Raw genomic sequence first — 20,481 nt, 5'->3', positions numbered from 1 at the left:
TACCTTTTGTTTTTGGATTGGTGATAGTATTAAGGACTGGTCTCTGGAATTCAATTTCATCACATGTGTCTGCAAAGAATGAGATCTCTATTAAAGAATGAATATAACTAGTAAAGAAGGGTTGCATAACGACATCGTATCAACATTTTCAAAAAACTTTTTCACTGGAGAACGTTAGACTGTTTTTCAAGCCTCATGCTTGCCAATTAAATTGCTAGTTAAATGAAAGCTACGGCTTCTGTAAAGGAACTCAAATCTTCACACTATTTCAAAGGAAATATGCAGTATAACATTTTAAAAGGTTTCTGTGTATCCTTACCAGTCTCATTCAGTAAGGAAAATAGGTAAATGATTGTCTAGAGATTAGGTTTCTAAATGTTATATGCACTTAGTCTATTGCTTTTATTTAGCTGATAACTTTTGAGTCAAAAAACACTTTAAAAATCCCTGAGTTAGAGATTAAACTACTGATTTTAAACTTAGTATTCACTGATTTCTCATTGTGTTGTCACTAGATACACATCTAACCAGTAAACACCTTCATACATGTTAAAAATGCTAAAGCACCCCAACAAGTAGAGGAAAATTTGATTAACAGAAACTTATACCTACTTCTATATGCTAACTACATTCTTGCAGACATCAGGAAGGCAGGACCTCTTTGGAGCATACATTTAGTAAAGAAGTTTATTTAATTAAAAAATTAATAAACTCACAGATTCTTATGTTCAGACAATTATTAATATTATGCGGGCTGCAGATTTTCACTACCTGAAGGTTAGTGCTTTGTTTCTGTTCTCATATATATAAGCATATTGCATCAACTGGCACTTCCTCTTTAAAACAGTTGCCAAATTAATTATTTCTCTAGTGAAGGAAAGGGATCAGGTAATTTGCCTTTTCAGGTCATCTGGTTCTTGGCTGAAAGGACAGTGAGTTGCTCCTCTGAAGGTCAGAGGAGGCAAAAGGAGATCTGAACAAGAGAAATGACTAGACAGCACCATCTTCCACCGTAACTGTTAATTTTCCAGCTACCAACACTCTAGGGGACAATCAGACTTCTTCAGAAAAAGGACTCCTGAGAAAATGCTGGATCTTCTTTTTCAAATTTACTGTTTCTTTCTTATGTTTTGAAACTGACTCATAATAGATACAAAAATAAAAAGGGGAAAGAAGTCTAGCATATAAAGTGTGCAATGTTATGTCTCAGTAAATTAAAGCCATGTTGTCCATCACATCTGAAAACAATTTTTTCTTGTAAACGAAGTTTTCTAAGTCTTAAGTTTATACGGTATGCACAGATTGTTAAATTACTAAGTACTTGTTAAGTACAAACAACTAATCATTCCTGTAAAAAGTTCAGAGATAAGAGATCACTATGGGGTATCCAATGCTCTTCTCCTTTTCTTTCCGATATCCAGAGCTAAAGTGTTGGGAGGGGTTGTGGTTATGCTTCAGTGTCATAATACAACATCACTTGGAAAATGAAAATAAATATTTTCATTGCATAATGATGACATTAAATGCATGCTCATTTAATAGTATGTCATTACTTCTTCATGTCACATACGAAGTTCTGGGCTACACAAAAGTTCTGTACTAGAACTTGAAACATGACTTATCTGCGTTGTTGTCCCCCTGCACAAAAGCAATCGACTCACAGATACTTTAGTGGAATATATTACCATATTTAGGATGTCAGTTGTATCTCCAAGGTTTCTGTCTTTATTTTCATTATCTGAATCTTCTGCAGAGCCTTCACTAGGTTCATCTTTCTGATGATTCTTTTCTTCAAGGTAAACAAATATCATTTGAGTAAGTGATATATATCAAGCAGTACAGCCTACTCTTGTAAAAGAGAGACTACTGATATTTTACTGACATTGGGCTGAAGTTCTGAGATTCCTCATCCTCCCAACCTAAGACACAGCAGAAAAACTTCCACCTCATTTTGATCAGTATTAACATTAATGGTAGCTCAAAGATCTAGCCTCAGTGCACTGCCAATCTCTGGCCATCTTTACAGGCTTTCAAAGGGTAAACATTACGTGGGACAAACCTTTCTTTTTGGGTAATCTTTCAATAATAGTGTAGCAATTAGAGTAAATTATCTGCAGTCATATTATCTACATTGCACATTACCTGTGTAGAGGATGGAGAGTGAGTTTAGTAACTCCAACACAGCATAATGAAAATGTTCCTACATTTTCAGGTTCATTAGGTGTATGACTAGTTTCTTATCACACAAAACCCTAGGTTTTAGACCTCAAAAGACTCTAAATGCACTTCAAATTTCACTGCAATGCTTTCCTGGAACCACTATGGACATGCTAGCAACTCTACTAATAATCATCTTATTCTAGCCGAGTTAATTACTGTCAAATTGGATTTGACTGTCCGATCAATCTGAACTAACTTTTACATGAAACGCTGCATTCTGCACTTTTCAGCATTCCTTCTTCCAGGAAATCACACACCCCGAGGAACTCAGATAATTCCAGTACGGCTCTAGAGAACCTGTGCACAAGTCCAGCACAGTATCAATCACTGTTATCCAGGTTTTGGCATTAGCTAGGATATTCCAAATCCTTATTATCTTAGACAACAGAAAGTGAACAGTACTTTTCATTTCCAATGGAGGAAGAAAGCTCCTGTATGAATTAGTATACCTCTTTTCTTAACCAAGGTCTCCATTAAACCTTCCTGAGTCTTTAAGATGTTTCCTAATCACTTTTTCTCTGTAATTCTTTTTCATCATGACAACAGAGAAAGTGGTTACTGATCTTTTTATAAAGTTGTATTTCTATAAGCTTGTATTTCTATAAGCACAGGAACCACAATCTGAGCATTGTTTTTCTTTCACTCATCCCTTCTCTAAATCTTTATGCACATTTTCCAAACATGAACCAAGTTTGAGGCCATTTCTTGTACATATTTCTCAACTTCTGTGCCTGTATTCTGCCAAACACTCATTAGTTAAGGCTGAACTGGAGCCTTCTTTTGTGTTCAACCTGAGCATTCATTTATGAATGATGAAGAACAAACTACGTAATTCTCAGAAACGAGTAGCAAAATGTGGTGACAATTCACCTTTTTCATGGTGTCTCTCCTCCACAGGCACAGCTTTAGGATGACTTGTTGCAGAAAAACAGAGTGGGCTGGTGTTGCTAGACACATGCAATGAAGATTTTAAGAAGTGTTCTCCCAGTGGAGGCAGAGTTCGTACCATTCGAATCAACTGTTCTGGTGACCTTTCCTTTAGAAGATTAAAAAAGCATATATTGAGAAAATCCTGAAGGTAAGGGTACAAAAATTAAACATAAGTAACCTCCCATACATAAGAATGGTGTTTTCCTTCATTTGATGATACAGCGTTGTAACTTTGTTATACAAGTATAAACTTGATTTCTTGAACATATTGATTATTTGTAGTCCTAAAAATTGGAGAGCTGTACAATGGGATATTTTAGATGGTTTCTACACAATAATCTCAAGTAGTCTTAAAATATAGACAAAGAAGAAAAAGAAATTTGATTTTTATTTAAAATAAAAATACTTGTTTCTCAATTGCATTGAGGTATATGATCCAAAGCATCGCTACAATTTTACAAAATAAAGGAAAACTATTCTTTTGTGTTTTTGTGGTGGAGCTAGATTTCAGAGAGGACAGTAAGATGACCATCTCACTGTGCTGCTCAAGGAAATCACGTAGAATATGTAGCTGGAAATAAAGGAGAAGAAACACTGTTGCAAGTAGCAACAGTATTTTAAGATTATTTTAAGATGATTGTGAGAGATTCTCTTTGAAAACATATAAACTATAAACTTGCTCAATCCATCCAAGGACTCAGAGGGAATATCAAAAGGAGTCAGATTCTTGCTTATTTAATTGTATTTCTAAGATATTTTGAAAAATGCAAAGGAACAGAATACGTATTTTAGAATTAAAAAAATACAAGCCCAATTTGAGTGTTTTTCATTCACATAAACATGTAAAATCTGGCCAATAGCTATCTTTTTACCTACATCAATTTTGGGAAGAGGGTGGATATTCATTCTTCTTTTTATACATTAAAATTAAACACATATTTGAATGAGATATATTTGTCTGACGAGTATATGCTGTTATTTCAGTTTAAAAAGTGTCTGTTTCCCACAAAAAGTATGGCAACTCTCAACATCTCTATTTACCCTCTCTCGACGTCGCATTCGTGCTGATGTTAGCTGTAAGGTGTTTGTTACTAGTGACTCTCCACTCATGTTAGAGATAGTAGCAATCAAACGGCTCTCATATAAATCTTCTAAGAGTATTTCTTCAGATTCTTTAGGTCTTGGAGTAGCAAAAACAAGCATGTGACAACCACCACAAGCCACCTACAGCACCAAAACAAAGTTCTGATTATTTCATTTGCAAGCATCAACACAAGGATCTGATTTTCTTATAATCATCCCCAGGGAATTAGATCATAAGAAAACCAAAACAAGAGATACTAAGTTACTTCAAATCTAGTTGCTACTGACTTTAGTTAAATAAAAGTACATAATTATGATTATTAATGAGTAATGATCTATGTTCATTTTTCCTCACTAACACACAATATATTTGTATTCAACAACACATTAGATAAGGCTAAGAAACTACTGATACAGAAGAAAACAAAAATATTTCCACTGATTTTGAAAGGACCATTGCTAATTGTTTTAAAGGACTATTTATGCTATTTATTTTAAAGGACTGTTGCTAATTATTTTCAGTGAGCCAAATGTAGGCAACAGATAACTACAGTAATATAAACGCAGGCATTTTATTACAATATCCACAAAATGTAATGCAAAGTCCTACAACCTCCAATAGACAAGGTATTGTTATTGGAAGATCAGAGGTTTCCCTTTTAAAAAAGTTTAAGACCTTTACTTCTGATAAAACTTTTTAAACTCTATGTCCTGTAAACAAACAGAACTGAAAGCCATGTACTTAAGTCTCAAATTTTGCTCAACCTCGAGTGATGTTTGCATTTCTGATGTTGGCAATTCTGTTATGTTTATTTCTTAAAAACCCCAGGAAATATATAAAAATAATGCTCTTAAAAGAAAAGAGTACTTCTCTTTTCTCATCCCATATGGATAGCAAAAAAAATAAAATAAAAATCTGAAGATTTTACAAATATCCCACTGTACAAATCATCATTAAAATTAAATAGATATTTAAATAGATATCATTCTGGTGTTTTCAGAGAAGATTTAGCGTCCCCCTCAGCCCCCCCGCCCCAACTGCCAAAAAAGCAAAAAGAAACAAGTATTTTCTTTTATAGGCTACTACCAGCTTTACAGACTAAAACACTATAGCCCAATGCTACTGAATAAAATCCCACAAAACAGCCTATATGTGTAGTCCAAAGAAACACATTCTAAACTAAATGTATAGTGTGATAAGTGAAAACAATGTCCTTTTTGTGTTTCCCTTTGTGTTATCATGGAATCACAGAATGGTTAGGGTTGGAAGGGACCTCAGGAGTTAACCTGCTTCAATGCCTTGCTCAAACAAGGGCCACCTAGAGCAGATTGCCCAGGGCCACGTCCTACAGCTCTTAAGGATCTCCAAGGTGGGAGACCCCACAGCTCTCTGGGCAGCCTGTGCCAGGGCTCCTCACCCGCACAGCACAGAAGTGCTGCCTGGTGCTCAGACGGAGCCTACTATACTCCAGTTTGTGCCCACTGCCTCTTATCCTGGCACTAGGCACCACTGAAAACAGCCTGGCTCCGTTCTCTTCACATCCTCCCTTCAGGTATTTATAGCCATTGATAAGATTATTCCTGAGCCTTCCCTTATCTAGGCTATCTACTAATTAAATGTTGCAGGAAAAAATCATTCTATAATGAGATTTCAGCTCTCATTAATAACATTTCATAAGAATCTAAACATCTTGATGTTTGAGAAGCATGACAAAAAGTTTTACCAAAAGGACTGTGAAACTCAAAAAATTAGAACATAGAGCGGGATCAAACTGATTCGCAAAATTCTCTTCTCCGAGGCCTAACTTGCCGTGTCGTCCATCTCCAAAAGTAAACATGAGGCCATTCTCTGTATGTGGAAAAAAAAGGATGTTGTTAACAGCAAAGATTCAACAGAAAAACAGGACAAAACCATTACAAACAAAGTAACAGGCCATGCAAGTAAGGAATATTTCTCTCCCCAAAGCAAAAACTGAACAATTATTTTTAGATTCTCGACAGATGAATATGATCTAAAAGTACGTATTTTTTCAGACAAAGGACTGGCTAAGATTAGAGTTAGTCTAGACATTTGGGGAAAAAATGAAACAATAGGATTGAAACTGTATAGCAAAAAAAAAAAAAAAAAAGGCTTCTAAACAAGCATACTTGTTAGTAATTCATGATTATGAGGTTACAATTCTCCAGGAGATATTGTATACACAACTATGCATGGCTGTGAATCTGAAATTCCTAATATTGAATCTGAATTTGTCACTAACTCCTTAACCTTTAGAACCAGTAAGTTTGCAATGCCTTCTTCTACTACTCATTTTATAACAAAAGCTTTAACAGCACAGAGAAGCTACAAGTGCATTTCTGAATTTTTCACATACATACCTGCTATTACAGCAGTGTGATTTTCCCCACATGTAACATTATGTATTTTACGCCTCCTCAAGTGTTCCACAGACTTTGGTACTGAAGTTTCAAAAGTAAGAGTGCCATGTCCCAGCTGCCCGTACTGTCCAAGTCCAAAAGTATATACATCTGTCTCTGAAAATGTACAGGCAAAGTTAACAATAAATATGCTGCTACAGGAAATTCTTTACTCAGAGGGCGGTGAGGCCCTGGCACAGGCTGCCCAGAGAAGCTGTGGATGCCCCATCCCTGGAGGTGCTCAAGGCCAGGCTGGATGGGGCTTCGGGCAACCTGGCCTGGTGGGAGGTGTCCCTGCCCAGGGCAGGGGGTTGGAACCAGGTGGCCTTTAAGGTTCCTTCCAAACCAACCCATTCTGTGATTCTGTGATATATTATAACCTGCTTTCCATTAGCCAAATGAAAGCCAAATGACATCAGCATCAAAAAGCACTGTTTCATCAATTAAAAAAAATACCATTTAAACAATTAAATTTATCAGTTAATTACAAAATAAAATAGAAAAGAGGCAACAACATGCAGAATATAATTTTGAATGGTTCAGTATTTAATATTTCTAACGTAACTGCAAATAATCCACAGACCACATGTACACAAAATATTAGCCAATGCAAAATGTTATGGGAGTTTATGCACCACAATTATCTCAAGACCACAATGTTTAGTGCATTTTCAAGTACAATAGTCTAATCTTAATTTCTGGTTACCTACATATATACTGTATGACCCCAAATGTAATAGAATAGACCTCTTTAAAACACAACTGATATGTGTGGAAGAAGATCCTGGAACAATAACAGAAGAGGTTTCAGTATTGTCTTTGGCTACCGAATCAACCCTGCATTAAATACAGAGAACATTATAACTGTGTTATCTTGTTACAGAATAATAATCTTTCCACATTTATATTTTTTCCATTTAATGGACTGTCTGTGCCAGGAAAAAAAATGTGATGTTCTCCAAGACAATAAAGATTGTTGGTGTGTCCATCCCTTGCACTCCATCACAACAGGAGATGACTGTGAAGCTTAGAAATCTTGATGAGGTGATGCATGAAAAGAGAAATTCAAAGACTATGTATTTTTGGGAAGACATTTTCTTGGAATTTTACTTCCTGGGTGGTTTTGCTTGTTTGTTTGTTTTTATTTAGTTGTTTGTTTTGTTCTGTTTTGTTGTTGTTGTTTTTCTGCATGTAGGCAACAAAGGAAAAGCTAGAAAAATAGTAATTAAAACTTGTGAAAACTTAATGAAAATCTGTGAAGGATTGGGAAGGACAAAAAAAAATCCTACGTCAAGCAAAAAGAACTGTGACTTGGGAGCAATATATCCTTACATCATTATTATGAACACAGTGCAGAGCATGCCTGCTCTTGCCACACGGATGCCATCCCACCAAAAACCTCAGCATCTTCAAGAACAAGGCAGGTATAGGCATTTACATCTGAATGTGTAAAAAAAAGAATCGAAGGAGAATCTTTCCTTTTTGAGCACTTCTTGGAGTCAAGGACAGAAGGCCACTGGAATAGCCAAGTAAGTGTCAGTGCCACAGAAGTAATTTATTCTGTGCAACTGTTTTGCTGTTGCTCTTGGACCAGCAACAAACCACAGAAATATTAAAAACAAATTATGTTACCATTCACTCCAAACTAATCTTTCACTACCTTCAAGGAAAGAGAAAGCAGACAATGGACCAGATTTGATATTACCACCATAGTAGCACACTTACCGCTTTATACAAAACTTCAATTTCAAAGGAACCATGATGAAATACTGTAACACTAAATATGGAAATTTTCTTTTTAGAAAACAGTTTGACCTTTCTGCCCCTTTCAAAATTGTTCCATATAAAGATGTCATGAATTTACATCATAAAAAAAAAAAAGGTCTCTCACTATTTTAGATTGGAGATGCAAAATACTCAGTAAAGTCATTTTTCTACTAAATGTAATAGTAAAGCTCCCTCTACTGGAAATTTCAGTGCAAGAAAGCACTGAACATCTTTGGGGATCTTTAAAAAAAATCTGAATTTTTCTGTGACATTTTGACTTTCTGGATAAGATTCAATAAATGATTCCTGAAAGATACCTCACTCTAAGTGAAGTGGAGAAGTCTTACCTTCGTTTTAGGAAATGGCTTTCTCAGGATGGCTGATTCCATAAATCCTATTTAAAAGCATGTCATTTGACTTTCTTCTTTGAAAAACAGAAGATCTTGTAATTTTCAAAATATACAGCTCTATCTGATTCACATAATTATTTTGAGTGAAGCTGGAGTTTTTTCATATTATCTTTAATCTTGGGTTGCAATATGCAATGCCTTTTTCATAGAACAGGCGAGACCTCTAAAGGCATTTGTGTTTAGAGATGTTAACTTCAAAAGTACAGGATACTATTTTCTTCCCGCATTGCTACTGACAATGAGGAGAAGAGATCAATCCAAAACCAGTTTAGAGTACCTTCATAAGAAGAATGAATTTCTCTTCTACCTCTAAATACCACAGGCACCTAAATTTAGCTCCTCCTAAAATTTGCTTATTAGTCATTTATCAAGGTACAGAAAGACAAAAACCTTGCACCATTCTTAAATGATTCATCTCTTGTGCATAAGCGAGGCCTAACCTCAGTAATAATTCCACTTAGCAGAAATGGGGATAAGCAGAAGTCTGTGGCAAAGCAATCTCACACACAGACTTGGTGAGAAAATGACAGAGCTGAACTCCATTCTGAACTTGAATTTGCAAATGAAATTGCTGACAACATGAATACAAAAGGGGATACAGTCCCATGGTTGCTGACGTCTTACGGTCCTCAGTCCCAACAATGATATGATTAGATAAAACAATGATATGATTAGATGAAACACCACCAAAAGGGCAGATGTCACTTCCCCATTCTTCTCTCTTGCTTGCACTGTATCCTCTGTCCACCTGGCTACACAGTAAGACAGCTCAGCTCAGTAAGCCAGGTTGTTGCTTTTTTGCTTTTTAACTCATGTGGTTTCCTGTGGAATGGTCAAGACAGTACCGGAGTGGTATAAGTGGAGAGGAAAGACACAGGGCCGCAACAGCATGCAGGGAGCACCTTTTCCTCCAATGCTTTACTGAAGCATGAGGATGGCTCAGCTTTGTTAACAGCACGCAGGGGAAAGAGCCCAAGTCCTGTCTTGGCCTCTTGGGTGCTGGGATTGCTTCTCCTTTACTTCCTGTATCTCTTATTTTGGAAGAACAGGGATATTTCCCACTGTGTTCAAAAGGACACCAACCACCTCTACAAGCTTCTTCTGGAGTACATAACAGCTCTCCAAACTCAATGACAGTTGTCACTATAAATATAATAGTCCTAGGCAAAAAATGTATAGTTTTCAGATTTTTTTTTAACACACGCTATTTGCTGAAAGAACTGAGGGAGCTCCAAGAGTCTCCAAGATCCATGCATTCTTCGCTACATATTTAAGGCTACATACAAAGTTAAAAACCTGCAGAAGAATAACAGAAATGGTTATGCTCACAGAATCTCCATATGTCTTCATTTCCCTTGAACATTATTACTACTACTCTGTCAATAGGCTATTCAGTCTTACTATAGCTTTATTTTTGAACAGCTTACACAGAAAAATGTTACTGTAAAAATCAGCTGTTGACATAATACTCAGTTTTACCACAGCTCCTAATTGGATTTGGAGATTTCAGTATCAGTAGTATGCAGACTTAAGAATTATTTGAAAAATCTAGATAATCCTATACAGTTTGAACAGTCTCTCAGTTCTGTCACAAAAAGGTATAGCTTTTTCATCCTTCTCATTCTCTTTCAAAAGGGTATCTTGACTTCCTTTTCTTTTTAAAAGACCTTGAAACAGAAGATAAAAAATCCATCATTTTATATGCTAACACACTAATGTGTTGTATTGTAATGTCAAGTGACCCATTCTCCAAGAACTGCTTTACTTCTTTCCTTTGAAGAGATATCTTTGCTTTCCCTCCCTTCAGAGAATAAAAGGAGGTAATACATCCTTTTATAGAGCGGATTATTCCCAGAGGATCTGTCATCATTTGAAAAAAAAAAAAAAAGATACTGAGGCCACTCCCAATCATGTTTCTTCTCCAACTTCTAGATTCACAAGTTGCTTTCATGCTACTTTTTAAAAGGCTTTATTGAAAAAGTACACAACTCGGGATTGTTGCGCTCTCGTTTCTTTTGAAGGTGATGGTACCAACAGCTTTCATTTTTGGTAGAAAGCTTTTGAAAGAATCATCGATAACAGTTTTTTTAGTCTGAATGAAATAAATCACCTGAAATGAGGATATGATCTTCATGAACTGGCTGCTAAGGCTGTTATGAAATGAGTAAGTTTGTGCTGCTACAAAGAGAGAAAACTTTTGCAGCAACTGTTCTTCTATTTATTCTCTAGAACGAATGCAAATATTAAAGGAAGAAGTAACAGTAAGAGTTGTAGAGAAGATGGTTTCCAATCCCATATTCAAAATCTCTAAAACCTTGTATATTTAAAAAGTGTTTGTGTTTTTTTTTTTTAATTTTCTTTTCCTTTTTTCCCCCTTATTACTGTTATCAGTTAATAGTGATATTTAATTTTTTGTTCTCTAGAAAAAAAAAAGTTTCCCATTTTGGAATTTCAGACCACAACATTAATTATTTTCCATTCTAGATTCTACCATTTACTCCAATACATTGCTGGAGAGATTCCAAACAGCAGTTTGATTTAATAACCCAGATAACAATGGTTCTTACCCTGCAAAATTACCAATAGAGTAGATAAGACAGTCATAAGAAAGAAATCAAATGAAGTGCTTTGGAATAGACTAATTATGCATGAGAGTCAGGAAGAAACTTCTCTCATACTCAATAAGATAACTGGATTATGCTTTCTTCTAATTTGATGATCCCTAAGTAGAACTGATGACAAGAAATGAACAAAGATGTACAACAGTTTCTCCCTATGACATTTGCTCCTATCTTATTCCTATGTTAAATGAGATAGATGAAACAGAAGAATATACAATAACCAGATACTCACTCCTTATTGTTTAAGACTGAAATGACACACCCTGAAAAACTGGAAAGACCCTGGTAATATGAAAACTGTATCAGCATACATGGTGTTATTCAAGCCAAATAGTACCCATTTGTACATGACATGAAATTCAGGATTTCTTCAAAATTGTTTAGGAATTTACAAATTTAAGAAACTAAGCTTAAAAGACATATAAATGTTTCTCAGGCTCTTTAAGCTATACCTCTCTTCAGAATTTTGAATTTGTGGTCACACCACTTCATCTCAGGATGCAACATATGCTCCAGTATGTATTCCAAGTTGACTTTATGGTGTAAAGCCTAAAATGCATGTATGCTACACTCACTTTTTAAATGATTACAGTGGCCCAATATAGCTTGTTTCCCAAATACTTTTCATAAGTTTGAGTCAGAAAAATTTCTGTATGTCAACACCACTGACAATGCACCCTTCACTTGAGATATTTCTATTAACTTTACTCTTTTGTTCAAAGTGTCTGAGGCAGAATTTCATAGCTGTAGCCTATTTAATGATAGAATCATAGATCTATAGAATACCCTGAACTGGAAGGATGATCAAGCCCAACTCGTGGCTCCACAAAGGACTACCTAAAATTAAACTGTATGCCTGAGAGCGTTGTTCAAATGCTTCTTGAACTCCAGTAGGCTCGGTGCCATGACCGAATAGAGCCTGCACCAGTTCCCAATCACCCTGTCACTGAAGAACCTTTTCCTAACATCCACCCTGAACCTCCCCTGACACAGCTCCATGCTGTTCCCTTGGGTCCTGTCGCTGTCCCCAGAGAGCAGAGCTCAGCGCCTGCCCCTCTGCTCCCCTCGTGAGGGAGCTGCAGGCCGCCATGAGGCCTCCCCTCAGCCTGCTCTGCTCTGGGCTGAACAAACCAAGGGACCTCAGCCGCTCCTCATACATCCTGCCCTCTAGACCATCATTTTCATAGTCCTCCTTTGGACACTCTCTAATAGTTTTATATCCTTTTTATACCGTGGTGCCCCAGACTGCACACAGTACTTAAGGTGAGGTCGAACCAGCACAGAGGAGACCAGGCAAATCCTTTCCCTCGACCAGCTAGCAGTGCTGTGCCTGATGCACCCCAGGGGATGGTTGGCCCTCCTGCCTGTCAGGGGACACTGTTGACTTGTATTCAACTTGCTGTCAACCAGAAGCCCCAGATCCCTCTCCATGGCTGTGCTCCAGCCTCTCATCCCCCAGTCTGTACCTCAACCCGGGTGCAGAATCCTGTTCTTGGTCTTGTTAAATTTCATACAGTTGGTGATTGCCCAGCCCTCTCACTTGTCAAAATCTCTCCGCAAGGCCCCTCTACTCTCCCCTGTTGAGGTAGTCAACACCTAATTTAGTATCATCTGCAAACTTACTTAGCATGTTTAGTATTAGTTATTTGAGTCCCGTGTCCAAATGATTAATGAAAACACTGAAGAGAACTGCCCCTAAAACGGAGTATTTGGGAACCCCACTAGTGACTGTCTGCCCCCATTTAAATGTAACCTCAGTTATTATAGGCCTTTGAGTTCCAACTGTCAGCCAATTGTTTGCCCACCGTATTATATGCTTGTCTAGCTGTATGCTGGATGTTTTGTCCACAAGGCCCCTCACTACAAGAAAGATATCAAGGCCCTGGAATGTGTCCAGAGAAGGGCTATGAAGCTGGTGAGGGGCCTGGAGCACAAGTCCTGTGAGGAGCGGCTGGGGGAACTGTTTTTTTTAAGTCTGGAGAAAAGGAGGCTCAGGGGAGACCTTACTGCTCTCTCCAACTACCTGAAAGGACATTGTGGGGAGCTGGGGGTTGTCCTCTTCTTGCAAATAACTAGAGTTAGAACAAGAGGAAATGGCCTCAAGTTCCACCACACAAGGTTTAGGTTGGAAATCAGAAGACATTTCTTCTCAGAAAGAGTAGTCAGGCATTGGAATGGGTTGCCCAGGGAGGTGGTAGAGTCACTATCCCTGGGGGTGTTTAAGGAAAGGTTGGACCTGGTGCTTAGGGATGTGGTTTAGTGGTGGATGATACTAGTGGTATTGGTGGTAGGGGAATGGTTGGACCAGACAATCTTGGAGGTCTTTTCCGACCTTAATGATTCTATGATTCTATAAGGATACTGTGAGAGACAGTATTGAAAGCTTTGCTAAAATCTAAAAAAGATTACATCAACTGGTTTCCCTTGGTCAACTAGGTGGGTAACCTTGTCACAAAATGAAATTGAGTTAGTTAAACAGGACTTTCCCCTTGTGAACCTGTGTTGGCTATGACCAATGACTGTCTTGTCATTCAAGTGTTTTTCAGTAACTCCCAGAATAATCGCCTCCATAACATTACTAGGCACTGAATAATAATAGCTGAATTACATTTAAAATCTTCTATCTGACCTTTCACTCTTATTACAGCAACTATCAATCTTTACGCATTTTTGTCAGAGGATATTGTTTTCTTCTTCTCTTGACCCAACTGGAAGTACTGGCACTCAGCACTTTGATCATCAACTGACAGCTAAGCCAGCACTGAATTTCTTATGTGTCTTCTATTATATCATCTATTTCCATAGGCAAATAAATCTTACATAGCCAGACACTGATTTACTATGGTGTTTTCTTCATTTTTTTTGGCATTTATAGTTTGCCTCTGCGTTCTACTTTTATCTCCTGTAAGATTTAACTATAATGCAAATATCATCCAGGTCTACATCTTCCTACAAAATCTCTGTAGAAGTAATTTGTTTTAATGAAATTTTATCACATGAAATACCATTAAAACAAAATATCTTTTGGTTGGTTTGAGATTTATGGTCAAAAAAATCAATAATGATAATCTAATTCTTTCTGCTGAACTTCACTTTATAACCCATAAAATAATGCTAGGATTTATATATTTGCTAGCTTTAAATTTATGGTAATTTTTTTCCTAATAATGATAATCTGATTTCATGTAAAGAAATTTATTTTATGACAGAATACTGCCAGGGTGAGACTGTATGTTGGTGAAAGAACAGAGACAAAGCCTTTGAAATGTAGACAAATGCTTGCATTATTTCCTGGATTGGCTACTGTTGTTTCCTCTTCATACTCTTCCCAAAGGAGTTTTGATTTACCCAGAATCTTGCAGCTTGTCTCATCATTACACATAACTATTTCCAGCACATCACTTCCACCTTTATTCTCTCCAGTGACTTGCAGTACAATATCACATCAAATTACTTAAAATCCCCCCCAGATAGATTTTCAGTTTATATTTTAGAAACTTTGATTTCATAACCTTGAAGGCACTCTGCCAGATTGACAACAGATGACTACTTAGCATTTCCAAAATACAGATTTAAGGACTTACAAAACCTACTTGTTTTCATAGCTTTTGCATTTTGATACAAGATTAATTACAGGCATGCTATACAGTTGTGGAATTCATAAAAGCTAAAACTGATAATTTTGAAATCATCTGTGGGCAAAGTCAAACACCCCTTTCCTGCTTCTATAGTATTTTACAATTATTAAATCCAATGAATAGAAATTTTGACAGGCAGACGGCAACTCAAACAGGATGGTCAGGAAAGGTGAAGAAGAAGGAAAGAATCTTCTGTTTGAATTACTGAAGCTCCCAGAGGCTCCCAGGAATAAGATACATGAATAGATTAAAACAAGACAGCCACAAGAAAGGCTGTAATGGGAACATGGAAAGAACTATGCCAGCAGATTACAGAAAAACATAACGCGCTTTCTGAAGGAGAAGGCAGACTGACTGTTCCATATTTCCCTGCATCCTACTACTTTTTCTTTGATCACAGAGATACCACAATCACTGAGATGCCCCAGTTTTTTAAATGTGTCCATCCTTATGATGGAAAATTCTACTTAACGTCTAACTTAACCTGTGTTGCAACCAGATTCCTACTCTGAGATCCCACAAAGAGAACAACTGATTACCTTCCTTCTAAGGAGGAATTTATGCCAGTGAAAAGTGGTACCATGTCTCTCCTTAGTTTTCTCTTTCTTAGTTTAATCAGTTCCCTTTTTTAAAACTTTCCTCTCAGGGTATGTTTTCTTAACCTTTGATATCCCTGTTGTTTCACTATGGAATCTCCAAATCATTTTATGCCTTTTCAAAAATGCAATGATCAAAATGTACACACTGTTCCAGCAGAACTCATAAAAGTCCTTCACGCAGTGGAATGTAAACTTGGTGGTTTTGCACATGTATTGGGTTTATATGGCAAGGTTTTGGCAGCAGGGGGGCTGCAGGGGTGGCCTCTGTGAAAAGAGTTCAGAAGCTGTCCCATGTTAGATTAGAGCCAGTTTCAGCAGGCTCCAAAGGGACTCACTGCTGCCCAGAGCCGAGCCAGTAAGTGATGTTTGCGCCTCTGGGACAGCAGATTTAAGACAGGGAAAAAACTCTGCTGTTCCACAGCGGCTGGGAGAGCAAGGAGTGAGACCCAGCCCTGCAGCCCCCAAGGTGAGTGCAGCAGGAGGGCAGGAGGTGCTCCAGGCAGGCAGCAGCAGTTCCCCTGCGGCCTGTGCAGGGAGAGGCCCCTGGTGGAGCAGGCTGTCCCCCTGCAGCCCATGGGTCCCACACGGAGCAGATCTCCACGCTGCAGCCCCCCCGTGGAGGAGCCCACGGGGAGCAGGTGGATGTGGCCTGGAGGAGGCTGCGGCCCATGGAGAGCCCCCGCAGGAGCAGGCCCCGGGCCGGAGCTGCAGCCCGTGGAGAGGAGCCCCCGCAGGAGCAGGGGGTCTGGGGGGAGCTGCCGCCCGCCCGTGGGGGACCCGTGCTGGAGCAGTTTGCTCCTGGGGGATGGATGGACCCCGTGGTATGGAGCCGTGTGGGAGCAGTTCTTGAAGAGCTGCTGCCTGTGGGCAGCCCCCACAGGCTCAGTTCGGGAAGGACGGCATCCCGTGGAATGGACCCACGTGGAGCAGGGGCAGGGAGTGACCGTGAGGGAGCGGCGGAGACGAAGCGTCAGGGGCTGACCGCAGCCCCCATTCCCCACTCCCCTGCACTGCTCAGGGTGAGGACATAGAAGAGGGTGGATGATAGGTAATAAATTATATTCATCTCCCTACACTGAGTCTGTTTTGCCCATGATGGTAATTGTTTAGTGAGCTCCCTGTTAATCTCAACCCCTGAGCCCTTTTGATCGTACTTTCTCCCCCTTGCCCTTTGAGGAGAGGGAGTGACAGTGGCTGTGGTGGAACTCAGCTGCCCAGCTGAGCAAAACCACCACAACAGGCAACTTCTTTTTACATATCTACAATGTTACTACTAACAGCACTATATGGCCATCTTCTTTGCAATGTGCAGTCCTCTATAGTTCCATACCTGATTCCAGAGAATCCATTAAAAGCTATTGAAAAGCCTCATGAAATTCAAAAGATAATAAGATATAGTGGCTATTACCTTCTGATAGAAGGAAATTGTATTGGTCTTACTTGTCTGAATTATCTTCCAGTTGTTTATGAACAGGCTGTTTAATTGTCTCAACACTTCTACACAGCTAAAGAAGTTACAGTGACTGATCTGTAATTTTCAGGGTCTTTAAACCCCTCATCCATCCTTCTGAAATTTTCAAGAAAACCTTGCATATTTCTAAGAGTCTCAATTCTTGAAGTTGTTCAGGTTGAATTTTCATTAGGTCCAGACTGTTTGGAAACATTCAATGTAATAATAAGGATCTAACTTATTTCTCTGTTCTTTCCAAATTTCCATTTTACTATTTGTGTATTACAGCTGATTACAAAAGACATTGCTTTTCTCTCTTATTACTTATAATTTTTTTTCTGTTTAAAACAGTCCTCCATATTGACGAAAAATAAAATAAAATTAAAACACATAAAATAACACTTAAAATAAACACTTAGCTATTTTGAGGCCAAATGGTAGGAATTTTTGTTCTGACAACGGCTATGAACCTCCTAAATTCCTACCTCCTAAAACCATAACATTATTTTGCGTACTGTGAATCCATCAGCCAATGGCACAGTCAGCCAATGAATGCATTTCAACAAATAAAATTATGACAAACAAATATATACTAAAAATAATATTTTTTTTGAGTTTCTCATTCAAATTTCTAGAAATACACTACCATTCTTGGTGTGTTTTAAGTGCTGTATAGCATCCTATTTCCTTTACTCACTCACTCATCCAAAATTTTAAAAATTATTTCTTATATGCACAAAAAAGTAGTTAACTATCATTTTCTCTGGTACTTACCGTACCGGGCATCACCTCAAAGTTGTGAGACATGCCATTTTATGCCACCCACTGACACCCTCTGTAACTGGTGGAAACAGCTCTAATCACTGAGAAAACTTCCCATTCAAATCAGCTGATTGAGATATTTCAAAATGTGCTAAAAAAGATTTCTAAAACAGTAATATAGACCATATTTCATCTTCCAAGTACTATAATTTCAATCCTGTGAACTACTATATCACAGTTTTATTCAATGATTTTTATATACTTGTATGATATGTTTAATATGCTCTATCTGTACTAGTTTTATATGCATGTGAAAGATTCTGCTCACCTTAATACAGAATTCACCTGAAGTCACAGGTGTTGCCTGTATTACAAGAGATATTTAATCCGTCTAGGCATCCATTAGATTGTGCAACTTCTTTGCTATTTCAACAGCTAATTGAAAAGTGACTTTCTAAACACCGCATATTCTGGGTCATTTAAATTTACTACAGATTGGAAGACTTCATCTAAGACTTCCTCCCCACACTCCCAACACTAATTTCAAGCTCATCAGAAGAAAGAAACATTGATCATAGGTTTTGCGCTAGGAGGTGTTAGCTTGTTAGGATCCCAGTAAGAAAGGCACTCAGACTTTGTAAAGTATCTCTTAAAACTCTATTTATTGGGGATAACACTATAAATAAAAAAAGAGATTAGTACAAATAATCTTACATCCCTTCATATGCTGGGAAACCTGAGCTACATGGAATTGAATGTGCCTCCGACCATGCACAGTATGCCACACAGATTCCATCCACAGAAAGGTTACCCTGTTTTGGTCAGTTGAGCTATTACAGGGTTTTCTTACAAGAAAAAAAAAATCAATTCATCATTTTCAATGTCAAATAAAAATGACATTCACATGGGAATGTGAAGTTTTAGATAAAGGCAAGAGCATGCAGGTGAGATAACCATTGGTACTGAGTAGGCGCTGCCTGTAAGCTCTTCTGTCACAATTAGCTTGCAAAGTTTATCCTCCAGCAAAGGGATAGCACAGCACAGCGCAAGCCTGCACTTACTCAGGTTAACCATCATGTGAATTTCTACCTCCCTTATATACAATGGTCTTCTGGTTAGCATCACTACAGAACCTTACTTTACAGCGGGATGTAAACTATTTAAAACAAATTGAGATTACTAAGTTATAGGGCTGTAAAAAGGCAATTAAATACCTTACCTGTAAGCACTACTGTGTGTTCTCCACCACAAGCAACCTTATTAACCTTTTCCATAATTCCCAGTACAGGCTGTGGGACTCTATTGTTCTTCAGCTGTTCAGGCAATAATCCCAGTTTCCCGTTCTCAGGTTCTCCAAAAGTATAGAGCTCACCATCTCCTGTGAAAATGCAGAAGAGAAGAGGATTCACACAAAGCACTCAGAAACAAGTCTGGATCATCTAGACAGCTGCAGACCCAAGTCAGTAAAACAGAAAAGTATATGAACCTTACAGGACAACTGAACATATTTGTATGATGTCCATATAGCTGTGTATGTGCATTAGTATGCCTTGCTGGGACTTGGAGGAGCTAAACTTTAACACCACCTTCTTCACAAGGTAAGAACCATTGCCTGCAAGGAATATAGCCAGGGAAAAACAAAACAATAAACATCCCATGTCAGAGAGGTTATTATTCCTTCTGTAATCAGTATTCATGTCAACTGAAGTTGCTCATAATAGTCTCAATTAAAACAGAAAATCTTGATGGAAAATACACACTTTTCTTCTTGTGAGATACAGAGAAAAAATAAAAAAGCTGAGTAAATGATATGAAATTGCATGAAGTCCAGACAAGAAGAGTTATAGATCAACAACAGTGGTTCCATAGCAATAACTCCACCAGAAATAAGTTCAGAAAAAATACTGAGACAAAACTGTTTCAAATACATTCCTGCAGCCTCTTTCTGATCTGCCAGAAAATGATACCAGAAGAGCTTTCTCATTTACCCAGACTTTTTACAAATTCAGTTCAAAATCTCTTCAATCCAAAGTTTTGGTAACTTATTTGACTTTCAAAGTTTCCTTTGCTTCATCTTTCCAATTACCTCTTTTGATTTTTCACTACTATGGAAGTCTAAAGTACCATTCAATATAGATCCTAAAGCACCATTCTCCTAAAGTACTATTCAGTATAGCATCCTTCTACAGTAGTTAAAGAACTAACATGTAAAATGTATTTTCCATTGCTATATTTACAATTTATCTACTTCCTACCTTTACCTACATTTCTGATTTTCTGTGCTAATGGGCCTCCCACTATTCTAATAGGTCAGACTGAGGTTTTGTTGGGAAATGTTTCCTTACTGTCATGAATGGCTTTAAATTAATAGCTGAGTGTTCTCCACTCCAGAGAAAAATGAGTTCTATGGAATAATATCTTCTTAGCAAATCATGGCCCAAAGTTTACATGTGAAAATATTTACCCTGCAAAAATCAACACACACTATTTTGTTTAATCTAATTTGGTTAATTTTTAATCTAATTTGCACATGGATAAGCAGAATTCTCACATGGAGCTAGTCCAAGACAATTAAACATTTAG

General features: G+C 37.8%; 1 protein-coding gene across 1 annotated transcript in view; it reads right to left on the bottom strand.

Moving 5' to 3' along the window:
• Positions 1 to 20,481, bottom strand: part of RPGR (retinitis pigmentosa GTPase regulator) — a 45,737-nt gene that overhangs the window by 3,388 nt on the left and 21,868 nt on the right. The window contains exons 7-13 of the mRNA XM_050716537.1: positions 19,118 to 19,276; positions 6,613 to 6,768; positions 5,958 to 6,082; positions 4,192 to 4,374; positions 3,091 to 3,256; positions 1,686 to 1,789; positions 4 to 69 (exon numbers count right to left, since the gene is read on the bottom strand). Coding sequence (XP_050572494.1) covers positions 4 to 69; positions 1,686 to 1,789; positions 3,091 to 3,256; positions 4,192 to 4,374; positions 5,958 to 6,082; positions 6,613 to 6,768; positions 19,118 to 19,276 — 959 coding nt within the window. The remainder of the gene's footprint in view (positions 1 to 3; positions 70 to 1,685; positions 1,790 to 3,090; positions 3,257 to 4,191; positions 4,375 to 5,957; positions 6,083 to 6,612; positions 6,769 to 19,117; positions 19,277 to 20,481) is intronic.

The sequence above is a fragment of the Cygnus atratus genome, chromosome 1 (assembly GCF_013377495.2).
Source record: "Cygnus atratus isolate AKBS03 ecotype Queensland, Australia chromosome 1, CAtr_DNAZoo_HiC_assembly, whole genome shotgun sequence".
NCBI lineage: Eukaryota > Metazoa > Chordata > Aves > Anseriformes > Anatidae > Cygnus > Cygnus atratus.
The sequence above is the reverse complement of the archived record's forward strand: the minus strand, read 5'-3'. Positions and strand labels throughout refer to the sequence as shown.